Source organism: Harpia harpyja, chromosome 12, assembly GCF_026419915.1.
Source record: "Harpia harpyja isolate bHarHar1 chromosome 12, bHarHar1 primary haplotype, whole genome shotgun sequence".
Classification (NCBI taxonomy): domain Eukaryota; kingdom Metazoa; phylum Chordata; class Aves; order Accipitriformes; family Accipitridae; genus Harpia; species Harpia harpyja.
In genome coordinates, this window is record NC_068951.1 from 8,041,345 (window position 1) to 8,054,516 (window position 13,172).

Here is a 13,172-nt window from a genome sequence, read left to right on the forward strand (position 1 = left end):
GCCGGCATTTGCCGGCTCAGTAAGGGCCAGCGGTGCAGGAGCCATTTCCACCCATCTTTTTGGTCAAGTAGTGTTTGCAAAGATGGGGAAAAAAAACCCAGGCAGTGGCTGCGGCTTGGAGAAGCTCAGATATTTGGGAGCCGCTGCGTGCTGGACCCCGGGGCTGGGCAAACACCCCCCCAGCTCTTGGCAAGAGCCCGGCACGGGGCCTTGGCCGCGGCGGTGGCCCAGGGTTTCCCTCCCCTGTAGGAGAAGTGAGTTGGTTTGTTTTATTTCTCCTCTCTCTGGCTCTGTCTCTGTCTCTCCTCCTTCTCTCGCTCTTTCTTTCTCTCTTGCATTTTTGTGAATCTAATGATGCACTTATATTGCCCCGCTTTTCCCTTCTCTTCATACCTTACCTACTAAAGGAGGAAATGCCACTTTTTTGGTAAGTGGATGTTAACCAAGAGGGACTTAAAAAAAAAAAAGCATATAATGGAAAAAAAAAAAAAGGAAGCAGAAAGCAAAGTCTGTGTTGAGTGCTGATGAGGACTTAGCAGTTCCCTGCAGAGTCACAGCTAACAGCTCAATGCGTGTCCCAGGAAGAGCTCAGAGACATTCGTTTATCTCAGTAACGAGGACATTTGTGAAGTTTTGCTTTGTTTTTTTAATTTTCTTTTATTTGAGTTGGATGGTTTTTCTTCTTTCTGTTTTGGTTTCCTTTTGCCTTCTCGCCCCTGGCCCCCCCGCCCCCCTGCCTTGCCCTCCATTGTTGCTCTGTGCCGTCCTCCTCGTTTCTTGATTTGTTTTAAGCCGAAAGCCGTACTATCTATAAAAACTACACATATCTGAACATATATCTCTCTATATATGTGCATGCCTCTGTGTGAGCAGACCCCCCCATCACCTCCAGCCCTCTTTGGTTCGACCCCTTCCCCTCGGCTCAGTCTGATTTACTCTCCCCCCCCACCTTCCTTCCTCTCATCTTTTCTTTTTCGCCCCATTTTCCTCCCTTTCTTTGGGTTTTACCCCCCCTTTTCCCTTCCCCTTTCTTGGTCGGGGCGGGCGGGCGCCGGGGTTTGCTTTATCCCCAGGTGTTTTTTGGGGGGGGGGGTTGTTTCTTTCCCTTCGAGCTCTCCCTCCCCGACGACTTGGGGGTTTCTTGGATTTTTTTTTTTTTCTTTGCTCCCATCCCACCCCTTCCTTTGGGTTTTTTTACATTTTATTTTAATTATTTTTTTTGGCGTTTTGCATGCGGAGGTTTGCATGACCCACGTTGTTGAGGGCGAGAGGAAGGTGCAGAGTAGCGTCTGTGTAGCCTGCCTTATGCGATGTGCGTTGACGTTGTGAACCGCGCCCCCGGCCCGGTGCCCCCCGTTAAAATCCCCTTTCTCCTTCTTTCTTCTCTTCTTCCCCCCCTCTCCGCCTTTCCCCCTTTCTCTCTCTCTCTCTCTTTCTTTCTCTCCCCCCTTGCCAGAGGCCAGCCTCGGCGTCCCCCTCTCCGCGGGCTCATGGCAGGATGGAGCCGCCGTCCCCCCGCACCCGGGGGGGCCGACACGGCGCCCGCAGCCCCCGGTCGCCCACGCCGGAGCGGGCCAAGCACGGTCACCGGCATCGCTCCCGCAGCGCCTCGCCGCCGCCCCGCCATTGCGGCCAGAGCAAGGGACGGCCCCCGGCCCCCCGGGACCCCCCCACCGCCGCCGCTCAGCCCCCCCGGCTACAGCAGCGACTCGGAGGGCTCGGCGGGCTCCCACCCCTACCACCCGCCGCTCGGCCCCGACAGGAACCACGGCACCCACACCAAGAAGTAAGGGGGTCCCCGGGATGGGGTCCTGCCATCCCTGCCGGGACGTGGGAGCTGGTCTCTGATATTTGGGGTGCAGCCCCATGCGGGCACTCCGGTTCCATCCGGGCAAAGCTCTAGGGACCAGGGTGGGGTTGGGATGCTCAAGGCATGGGGTTGGGGACGGGGATGGCGATGGGGACAGGGATGGGGACACGGAGATGGGGACAGGGAAGAGCCGCAGTGGGTCGATGCCAGCGCACTGCGGGAAAAGTCATCCCTGCAAGGGATTACCCCAGCACAGAGGGCAGTGCCTGGATGGCTGCATGGGATTACAGCATCCCACAGGGTGCAGGATCCCAAGCGGGTGAGCGTCCCACGCTTTATAATCAGGGATGCAGCCCAGCCAAAAATTGAGGTCATGTAGGTGCGCCCGCTGCTCCCCCATGGGAACCTGGGGTCCCCGGCTCCTGCGGGGACACCCTGCCCGGCCACGGCGGGCGAGGTGCGAGGAGGTGCTGGGGTCTGCCTTCACAGGGTGAAGGAGAGGCACCACCGGGGTCGGCCCAACAGCAGCTCGGAGTCATCGGCCAAACATTCCCGGCACGCCTCGGAGCGGAGGAAGAGCCCGTCACCCAGCCCCGGCCAGCGCAGCAGCTCCTGGAGCTCCAGCGGCTCCCTCTCCAAGTCCCGCTCCCGATCTCGGGAGAAGAGAGTGGGACGCAGCCGCTCCCGCTCACCCTCACCAAAAAAACCTGCCAGCAGGTCAGCCCCCGGGGGACTTCGGCATGGGGGGCACGGGTACCCGCAATGGGCTCAGAGAGCATCCATGGCTCAAGGTGGTCCCAGCTGCCCCGGGGCTCGGAAAGGGGCTTACAGGTCATTGCTGGCCCTGGTGGCACTGGAAATGTCAGCTCCAGGTGGGGGGTGTCACTCCCATGGGGGGCTGCTGTGCACGGGCTGTCCCTGCATCCCACCCGGGACCCCAGCCCACACCCCTGACGCTTCTCCTCCTCCTCACGGTGTAGAGAGAAGGACAACGAGCCCCGAACACGCCACGGTGACCCCGATCCCGCCCGCGCCCGGCGCCGCTCCAGGAGCTACTCCCCCATCAGGAAGAGGAGACGTGACTCCCCCAGCTTCATGGAGCCCAGGAGGATCACGAGGTGGGTCCCGGCACACGGCAAAGCCTCTGCCACGGCTGCTGGCACGGCCGAGGGCTGAGCTCTGCTGCCAGCCAGCCCTGATGATGGATGGATGGATGGATGGATGGATGGATGGATGGATGGATGGATGGATGGATGGGTGGGTGGATGGACGGATGGGTGGGTGGATGGACGGATGAATGGATGGACAAATGGATGAGGAGCTCTGCGGACGGATAGATAACCCTGAGGATGACTGGCTGGGTGAATCAGCTGGCCCAGACAGATGGATAACCAGACTGCCTCCAATATTACAACCTTCTGATCTCTTCCCATTTTGAGGCATGAAAATAGGAATTCATTTTAATCTGCATGTGCATATTCCAGCAAGACGTACGGCCACAAGCGTGTCTCTCCCTTGCCCTCCAAAAGCTGGTTTCTCCTCCTTGAGATCCTATTGACTCAGGATCCCAGGCTGTAAGACAGGCAATATTTAGTGCCAGACGAAACACTGTGTGCATATATAGTACCTCGTTAGCATGCAGCACTGGTGGCGGTACCGGTGACGAGCTGAGATTACCTCGTTCCTGACCTATTTGTCTCTCCTGCTATCAGCTGGGAGATCGGGCTGTGGGGTGGAGGGACTGGATTTTCAGAAATCAGCTCTGGCTCGCTTGTGCGAGGGTTTTTATTTTGCCTGGGCTGGACTGAAGTTGTAAGGAGGGAGAACGGGAGAAATACTGCTCAGCCAGTGTGTTAGAGCTCCCTGCAGCCCTCCCCCATGGATGCCCTGTAAAGAACATGGGCTGGGAAAGCTGCTCCTAGCCCAGAGGAACGTTTCCCAGCCCAGGTACCACTGGCTGGTTTTGCATCCCTCCCGCTCCGTCCCCAAGCTGGGTTTTTGCTGGGATGTCCCCAGGAAGGTCACAGGGCTTGGCTGGAGGACACAGCCTGTGGTCCCTGTGGGGACTGTCCCCCCCATCCCTGTCACCCATCCCTGGGATGGATGGGGACGACAGACCCAGCTCTGCTTGGGGTTCAGGAGGAGCAGAGCTGTTTCTGCAGGGCTTGGAGGATGCTGCGGGGAGGGGGCAGCCAAGGCAACACCCCCAGCCCCTCTCACCTGCCCTGTAGCCCAGTCAGAAGCCCCAGGGCTTTTCCTTGCCCTCCTGCCCTGTTCCCGGTCTCCGTCACCCCCCCATCACCCCGGGGTCCGGCACCGCGTGGTCCTGCCTCAGTGATGCCAACTTCTCCTTTTCCATTTCATCCCAAGGTCCCTCTCGGAGAGCATCGCCGCCAGCCTGGCTCCCAGGGTAACCTCTACCCTTCCTCTTCCTCCTCTTCCTCCTCTTCTTCCTCCCGGACCCCTCTGTGTCTCCTCACACCCTAGGTTGCCCTCAGCACCCAGCGGCCTCCGGGCCGTGCCTGTGTCTCTCTTCGGTCCCACTAACACCGGGCCGGGAGAAGGGGCCAAGGGGTTGGCTCCTGCACCGGCTCCAGACGTCGCTGCCCCCCGTGTCCCCCCATCCCCACTGCCCCCGTGCTCCCCATGTCCCTCCTCATCCTCAGGCGCCGGCGGGCCGCAGCTCGCCTCCCGCTAATCCCAAACGTCTCTTTTTCAGCAGCTTTCAATCTTTGGTGTCTGGGAAACACAAAAGCCACATTAACCTGCTCACTTTCTGCCCTCGCCGCTGCCTAATCCAGGACTAACACCCTGCGGGGGGGCCGGGGAGGAGGAAGGGGATGGAGGGGGGGGTTGATGCCGGGTGGCCGCATCCTGACACCCCGCAGCCGGTCTGAGCCCGGCCACCCCGCGGGGATGCTCGGCCGTGCCGGTGAGCCAGTGCCGGACCCTCTCCCCGAGCTGTCGCTGGGGGCCTGACTCAGTTTCCCTTTTCTATTTGCAGCGCTCGCAAGCGTCCCATCCCCTACTACCGCCCCAGCCCCTCGTCCTCCAGCTCGCTGAGCACCTACTCCTACAGCCGCAGCCGCAGCCGCAGCTATGACAGCTACAGCACCAGCCGCAGCCGCAGCCGGACTCGCAGCCCCCCCAGCCGCTCCCGCAGCCCCAGCCGCAGCCCCAGCTACAACAGCCGCAGCAGCTCGGAAAGCGCCGGCTTCTGAGCCCCCCGGCACTCGGCCACAGCCCCCCCCGCCATCCCGGCTGTGCCCCCACCCCGATGCCACCTGTGCATCCTCCTGAGGGACGGGGACCACCAGGGAGGTGGAAAAGAGCCAGGGGCTGCTAAGGATGGACCTTGCGGGGGGCTGAAAACTCAAATGGGTCCTTGCATCGCCCTGGGAGGGGGCGATCCCCCCCCCCCCCTCAGCCTGGGGTGTTTTGGGGGTCGGGATGGGGTAGGGGGAGGCTATCTTCTTATTTCTGCGAGCACCAGGGTGGGGCGGGATGGGGGGGGGTGAGCACAGAGCGAGGGAACAAATTGCTCAGCAGAGACCTTGGGGCGAGCAGACTGGGGACCCCCCCAGGAGCCCCCTGTGCATTTTTGCATTGGTTTGACTTTTTTAGCACAAGCGTATCCTTGGGGGGGTGGGGGGGCGGGGGGGGCAGGAGGGGGCTTCTCCAGCCCGGGCTCAGCTGGAGGACGTGATGCCAGCCAGAGGCGAGGCCCAGCTTTCCCCCAGCAGAGAAGTCACCGTGTCCCCATGGTGTCCCAGGTGACAGGGGCACCGCAAACCGTTTTGGGCTCCCCCCCCCGGACCCAAGCACACCCCGAGCCATGGATGAACAAAGGCTGGCAGCACCCGCAAGTCTCTTCCCGAGCAGGGAGGTCTGGGGGGGCCACCCCTGTGGGTTAACGCTGCTCATCCCGGCTCAGGAGCCAGCCCTGGCACCCATCCATCTCACCCAGTTTTGGGGGGGACCAAGCCATCACCCCCCAGGAGGAGGCAGCTGCAGGGCTGAGGTCTGGGCTGGGGATTTTCCACTCCCAGGGCCACATCCAGCCATCCTCCGGCTTCGGCATGTCGTACCCCACCTTTGGGCTCACAGCCCCCGGCCACCTCCTGCTCTGGGGCCGAGCGGCGGCTTTTTAAACTTAATTACAGAAAGAGAGGCAGGAGAGTCCCGGGCTTTGCCGGCAGCCCCGCTTTTGCAGGACTTTGCTGATTTTCAAAAAAAAAGCCCCCCCACTGCGGGTGCTGAGGACGGTCCTGCCCCCCCCCGGGGCGGTTGGTGTTTAATCCTCGCAGGCCCCATGTTTTCCGGACGGCTGGAGCAGGACGATGGGGATGAGCCTCCCTGGGTGGGAGAGCAGCTGCCCGGATTAACCCGCTGCTCCTGGATGAAAAGCCGGGCTTTGGCAGTCCCGCTTGACACTGGTTTCCAGCCAGCCGGGATCGGGGGGGATCCTTTGGACTCCAGCTCGACTGGTAATGCGACGGCCTCGTTAGCCGACAGCCTGATGAACCGGAGGTCCCGGGAGGGCGGATATGTGAACAGCGGGGCACTCCATGGTCGTCTCCCAAACCTGGCACGTCGAGGAACCGGGCTCAGCCGTGGGCTGAGGATTCACCAGCCCTTGGAGAAACATCTCCAGGAGCTGGGCCGTGCTGAGTGCCAGCCCCTCGGTATCCCACCCACCGCCTGCTCTGCTGGCAAAGCCACCGGTCGCCCTCGGCGGTGCCCGGACAAGCGGAGCTATTAGAAATGGGGTGAACAGGTAAGGAGGGGACACGCTGGTGGCTCTCCGTGGCTCAGCTTGTCCCCACGTGTCAGCCCCGGGCAGGGCGGCAGCTCTGGATGTGACCATGGCGGGAGGAGGAGACGAAGGGTCCTGCTCCCCCGAGCCTGGGGAGATGAAGGGCATGAGTGACCCCAGCATCCTTACGAACCCTCGAGCCACACTCTCCAAAAACCATCCCACCCCTCTCCAGCCGCTGCCGCAGCAGCCCCCCCGTCCCCCCCATCGCCCCACGGGGAAGCTCAGACCGGCTGTGGGAGCCCCAAAACCCTGCTGGGAGAGGGGACCTGAAAACATCCGAATTCAAGCCGCCGGTGACAGGTTATTTTGCCAGCGGCCGCAGCCCCCAGCCCTGCAGCCCCCCAGGGCCGCGGCGCCTGAAAGCCCGAGACCCAACTGCAGCGCCGGCGCGGACAAGCCAGCACATCAGGGAAAATTTCCAGTCTTCCTCTTTTACAGCCTCTGTCTCCTGCCGCGGAGGGAGCTAACTGGAACAAATACTCTGTAGAAATACTTCAGTATTTTCCTCTCGCGCGTGCGCTCTCTCTTTTTTTCTGGGTTGTGAGTACAGCTGTAGATTCAGTGAGCTGGTTCAATTATAATAAAATATACAGTATATATTGTAAATGACTCTGCTGGGCACGGAGCGGTTTCTTCATGGGGGGGCAGCACGGCAGGATTAACCTGCTCCCTCCCTGCAGGCTTGGTCTTGTCCAGCTCCCCGCGGACCCATCCTCCTCTGCCCTCCTGCCCTCCATCTCCAGCCATGGCTCGCTCTTCCCCGTGCATTGGCCTCTGGTTCCGTGCAGAGCAGCGCTGGGCACCAGTGGTGGGTCTGATCCCCCAGAGCATCCTGCTACGGTGTGAGGGAAACCCTCTGGGGAGGCCCCGCCGCTGGGGCAGAGGTATTCCCTTGCGTCCTTCCCATCTCCCTGCAGCCCTTCTGGCTCCCTGCATCCTTCCCTGCATCCCTCCCATTTGCCTGCAACCCTCCCATCCCTCCCTGCACCCTTCTCTGCATCCCTCCCTGCATCCCTCCCTGCACCCCTCCCTGCACCCTCCTCTGCATCCCTCCCTGCATTCCTCCCATCCCTCCCATTTTCCCGCATCCCTCCTTGCATCCCCGCCTGCATCTCTCCACTCCCTCCCTGCATCCCTCCCCTCAGCCTTCCTATTTTCCCGCATCCCTCCCATCCCTACACGTCCGCAGTCCCCGCAGCGCCTCAGCCCCCCCCCCGCCCCGGCTCCCCTCCAGCCTGCGCCAGCCCCCGCAGGATGCGGCCCCCGCACGGCTCAGCTGCCGTCAGCTGGTTCAGAGACAACGCTGGGCTCTGCCCCAGACAAAGGGGTTTGGCAGGGTGCTGGCAGGGTGCTGGCACCCGCTGCAGCCGTATGTGAGGGGGACACCCCTCAAATCCCCCGCTGTGGCATCCCCCCTCCCTGTGCCATATGGGGAGGGCTCCCCGGGTCCACACATCCCTGCACTGAGTGCGTCAGGTCTCAGCTACGGCCTGGCTCCTTGCGCTGGTCACACGCTTCTTCTTTAAAGCAAAGCAGCCAGAGCTCGGCCCCGGGAGGCACATCCCACTGCGGTGCCTCTGCCCCCCCAAAAACTGGCTGCTCCCGCTCCACAGGGCTGGGGTGCAGAGGGGGGCATGGGGCAGAGGTGATGGGGTCCCAGGGGCTGCCAGGCTCACCAGGCTGGGAAAACAGCCCTTCCCCTGGATCGGGGTCCTGGAGTTTGGCCCCAAATGGGAATTCCTTCCCATGTGCCAGGAGGGTGTCACTGGAGAGACAGGTTTGGACGTGAGGGCAAAAGACTAAGGGAAGGAGCCACCCGCTCCCAACCCGAGAGGGTGCTGCCCCCTCCAGCCCCCTGGCCCCCATGAGGTCCCATCAGCCCCCATCAGGTCCTGTAAGCCCCCATCAAACCCTACTGGTCCCATCGGCCTCCATCAGACCTGCGGACCCCAGGGACCCCCACCCCCAGGGGCTGGAGCAGTTTCACCCCAACTTGGTGCTGGGGGTTCCCTGCAATGAGGTTGAGCCCCGTGGCTGCAGGGGGGGGGCTGGGGGGGGCTCCAGAAGCTTCTGGCTGGTGGGTGACGCAGCGGCTGTCGGACTCCTCCACTGACTCATCGCCCCCGAGGTGCTGGCCCAGCCCCAGCCCCCTCCCCACGCCGCTGAGGGGCTGCGCAACCCTGGCACGGTTTTACGGGCAAGATGGGATGGTTTTACGGGCAAGAAATGCAGGCAGGCGGGGGCGAGGCCGGGAGCAGCTCCAAGGGCCATCCATCACTCCCAACCAGCCAAACCTCCCACGGCGAGAGGCAGACGGACGTTTTCCTGGCAGGGGGGACCCGGGGGGTGCTGCCAGCCCCGTCCCCGTGCCACGAACCCAGTGCGGCTGCGCGCGGCCGCCCCGGCCCCGGGAAAGTTTCTCGTCCCTTCCCTGGGCCCTGCCGCAATTTCCATTAATAGCCAGCTGAGCCGCCCGGCTAAAAATAACCACCGGCCCTCTTCATAAGTCGCCGTTGGCCGCCCCCCCGGCAGCCCCACGCACCATGGCCGAACGCCGCGTCCCCTTCACCTTCCTGCGCAGCCCCAGCTGGGACCCCTTCCGCGACTGGTACCATGGCAGCCGCCTCTTCGAGCAGTCCTTTGGGATGCCCCATATCCCTGAGGATTGGTACAAATGGCCGAGCGGCAGCGCCTGGCCAGGATATTTTCGGCTGCTGCCCCGGGAAAGCGCGCTGCTGCCGGCCCCCGGCTCGCCCTACGGGCAGGCGCTGAGCCGCCAGCTCAGCAGCGGCATCTCCGAGATCCGTCAGACCGCCGACAGCTGGAAGGTCACCTTGGACGTCAACCACTTCGCACCCGAGGAGCTGGTGGTCAAAACCAAGGATAATATCGTGGAGATTACTGGTGGGTGCTGGGGATGGGGGGGCTGTGGGGTCCCGCCGCTCCGGGTGCCGGGCTGGGGCAGCCGCCCCGGCGCTTGCTGCGGGAAAAAAGGGTGGAAAGGCAAAGCGGAGTGGAATAAGTGATGGGAAGCAAGGGAAGAAAAAGCAAAAGGAGGCGATGGAAGGGACAGGATGGGAGGAGAGGAGAGGAAGGGGAAAAATCCAGGCAAAGAGGAAGGCCCGGCATTACAAGCTCAGGCTCGGGGTGCACTCATGCTGCAGGTGTTGCATGGGGTGCAGAGACCCCCCCCAGCCCCATATATTGACCCCTCGCTGCTGTCCCAGCCAGGACATGGGGAGGGACCCCCCGGCTGTGAGCCACAGAGGGACCTGGGGGGTGACAGTGGGGTGTCACTAGTCCTGCAGCCCCCCTGTGCCCCCCCGCAGCTCCCTGGGCAGCTCAGCCAGGGCCACCGTGACAAAGCCCAGACCCTGTGGCACAAGGCCAGCGGCGTGCTTCGTGCCTGGCGAGGGGGGGGTCCGCACGGGGTGGGGGCAATTCCCCAGCCAGCAGGATTCAGGGGTGCAGCCCCAGGGAGAGGCGAGTGCTCAGTCTCCAGCCCCACCAGGCTGGGGAGCCAAAATGAGGGCTGTGGGGCCAAAATGAGGGCTATGGGGCCAGCCGGCGGCGGTTGGGTCGCCTTGGCCACCGCCAGCTCCTGGTAATGCACTTTGCTCCCCTTGAATTTGGGGGATGCTCCTGGAGGGGCCCCGCTGCCCCTGGTCCCCCCCACCCCCAGTTGCTCCAGGCTGATATTAAGGCAAAGAAAACCAGGACAGGCAGGATCAGCCCCACTGGGGATGTGGTGGGCCGGGGCAGGGATGGGTGCACCCCGGGCACGGAGACCTTCCCAGCTCACTGCCCACCCAGCTGGCCCCTTCCAACCATCCCGTTTTTTTTTTTTTTTTCTTCCAGGCAAACACGAGGAGAAGCAGGATGAACACGGCTTCATCTCCAGGTGCTTCACCCGAAAATACACGTAAGTACCAGGGAGGAGGGGAGATGGGATCCTGGCAGCCCCCTAATGTCTTTGGGGACCTCTGCCCACCCACCCAGCCCCTCCAGTGCCCACTGGCCAAACTGGGGATGCTGCTTCCCCAAACTGGGAGTGGGGGGAAGCAGAAATTTGGGGCTGAGCGTCCGTCACCGGTCACAGCATCGCACCTGCTGCGGTGCAGGGTGGGGTGGTGGGTGCCACAGCCTTGACCCCCCCCCTCCCCCAACAGCCTCCCCCCTGGTGTCGAAGCCACAGCCGTGCGGTCCTCACTGTCCCCCGATGGCATGCTCACGGTGGAGGCCCCCCTGCCCAAGCCGGCCATCCAGTCTGCCGAAATCACCATCCCTGTCACCGTCGAGAGCCAAGCCAAGGAGCCGGCCAAGAAGTAGGTGGCAGCGAGGATGAGGAAGAAGAGAAACCGCCACCGCCCCCCTGCATCCTCACACCCGCTCCTGCTTGCAGCCCCCTTTTTATTGTCTATTTTATACTCGCCTGGTCACCGAGTGCCTTGAATAAATGTGAAGGAACCGATAGAATCAGCTGGAATAAAAAGTGGTAAAAGAAAGCTGTCCCCATGCCCTGTGTCTGTCCTCCAGGAGCCCCAGCAGCACCAGTGCACCGCGGCTGTGCCACGCCGGCTGGGAACTGCACTGCGGGCACCGGCTCCTTGCTCCAGCAGGGCTGGACCAGAGCACTGGGATGGGACTGCCTGGGGCCAGCGTGGCCAGCGGGAGGGCCACCGAGCCCTGCTCCACAGCCTGGGGTCAGCATCCCAGGTCTTTGTATCCTGGGGTCAGCATCCTGGGGTCAACATCCCGTCTCCCTGTCCTGGATATCCCACATCCCAGGTCTCCTACATCTCAGCTCTCCAAATCCTGGCCTCCAGCATCCTGTCTTTACATTCCAGGCCTCCAAAATGTCTGGTCTCCACATGCCAGGTCTCCAACATCCCAGGCTCAGCATCCCAGTTTTCCACATCCTGGGTCTTTGACATCCCAGATCTCCAGAATTCTGGGTCTCAACACCCCAGATCTCCTACATCTCAAGTCTCAACACCCTAGGTCTCCAACATGCCATGTGCCTGGCATGCCTGGTCTCCAAAATTCTGGGTCTCCCACATCGCGAGTCTCAGCATCCTGGGTCTCCTACATCCCAGGTCTCTAAAATCCCAGATCTCAGCACCCTGGGTCTCACCATCCCCGCTCTCCAAAACTCTGGGTCTCAACATCCCGGATCTGAACATTTTGGGTCTCAGCACCCCAGTGTCACCATCCTGGTTCCCCGCATCACTGAAAAACAAGCACACATACACAACCCACCCAGGTCGCAGGGGAGCCCGAGGACAAACAGGGGCTTCATGGGCAGAACACCCCCCCGTCCCCAGCAGCGTGGCCCCTCCAGCCCCAACCCTGCCGCCCCCCCCCAGCGTGCCCCCTTCCTTTCACCCCATTGCGATGGGCTGGGCAGGTTGGAGGGTTCAGCTCAGGGGCTGCAGCCATGCTGGGGGGGCTGGACCTGGCAGGGGGGGATGTCATGGTGCTGATGCCTTTCAGCCCCAGCTGGCCCCGTGCCCCCCGCACCCCCGTGCCTCCGGGCAGGACCGGCCCTACATGGCCGAGGCCAGGCCCGCAGCTGCGATGTTCCCGCTCGGACAAATCCCACTAATCCCCCCTGAGTCATCCCGGAGGCAGACGGTGACCTGGGAGGAATCCCGCAGCTGCGAGGCCCCTCTCTGAGCCTGGGGGGCTCCGTGTGCCCCCCCCAAACCCCTTCTCCCTGAGCCCCAACCTCTCTGCCCCGGCAGTCTGAGGTGCAATGAGTTTTGCAGGTCTCAGGCACAATGCCCGGGGTGGGGCCAGGTTCAGCTCCTGCTGCCGGGGGGGGGGGGGGTCAAGCATGTGTTTGGGCCCCCCCCTTCGTGTGTGTGTCATTTTGGGGATGGGTGGCCACGGCAACCAGAGTGATGGAGATGGTTGCCATAGTGAACAGCAGCCACTGGCAGTCCAGTCTGGGGGGGGGGGCGGAGGGATGAACACCAACCCCCCCCCTGCCCAGCCCTGCAGCACCTGGAGCAGGGGTTGGTGCAATGAGTTTGGCAGGTCTCATGCCTCCTGGGAGGGCATCCATCTGGCAGGCTCCAGCATCAGGGAGGGGACGAGCGGGAGCTCCCTGAAGCCCCCCTGCCTGCAGGGGAGGGAGAGGGGCTGGGGGTGCCAGGCAGGGGCTGCCCCCCTGCCAGCCTCTCTGCCTGCATCTGTGCTCCCCTGGGCACTGCACTGCAGCACCCAGCCCCGGGCACACGTAACACCCCATTTTAGGGCTAAATCCTGCCCGGCAAGCGGTGTGGAAGCCCCTGCCCGCTGGCTCACGCTCTTTCCTTCTCTCTCTGCCCCCTCCGGTGCATCTTTGGGGGACACTGACACCCTCACACCCACCCCCAAGGGCACTGCCCAGGGCCCCGGGCGCTGCTCCAGCCTGGGGGATCCATTTCCCCCTCCAGGTGGGGAAACTGAGGCCCTGCCAGCGAGGGGAGGAGGGGGGGGTCGGGACGGGGGGAGATGTGGGGCTAATCCAGACTCAGGAGAGCACTGGGCCAGGCTTAG

The 13,172-nt window shown here is 62.8% G+C and overlaps 2 protein-coding genes across 2 annotated transcripts in view; both read left to right on the top strand.

The window, feature by feature from the left end:
- The window catches only part of SRRM3 (serine/arginine repetitive matrix 3), a 30,502-nt gene extending 23,264 nt beyond the window's left edge, over nucleotides 1-7,238 (top strand). The window contains 5 exon segments of the mRNA XM_052804402.1: nucleotides 1,457-1,666; nucleotides 1,668-1,786; nucleotides 2,300-2,527; nucleotides 2,791-2,928; nucleotides 4,815-7,238. Of these exon segments, the coding sequence (XP_052660362.1) occupies nucleotides 1,457-1,666; nucleotides 1,668-1,786; nucleotides 2,300-2,527; nucleotides 2,791-2,928; nucleotides 4,815-5,031 (912 nt within the window). The 3' untranslated portion in view covers nucleotides 5,032-7,238.
- A 1,861-nt stretch (nucleotides 7,239-9,099) lies between these two features.
- Nucleotides 9,100-11,134, top strand: HSPB1 (heat shock protein family B (small) member 1). The gene is made up of 3 exons (XM_052804954.1): nucleotides 9,100-9,533; nucleotides 10,488-10,551; nucleotides 10,799-11,134. The coding sequence occupies exons 1-3, from the start codon at nucleotides 9,173-9,175 to the stop codon at nucleotides 10,956-10,958; spliced, it is 585 nt and encodes a 194-aa protein (XP_052660914.1). The 5' UTR covers nucleotides 9,100-9,172; the 3' UTR covers nucleotides 10,959-11,134.
- The last annotated feature ends 2,038 nt before the right edge of the window (nucleotides 11,135-13,172 follow it).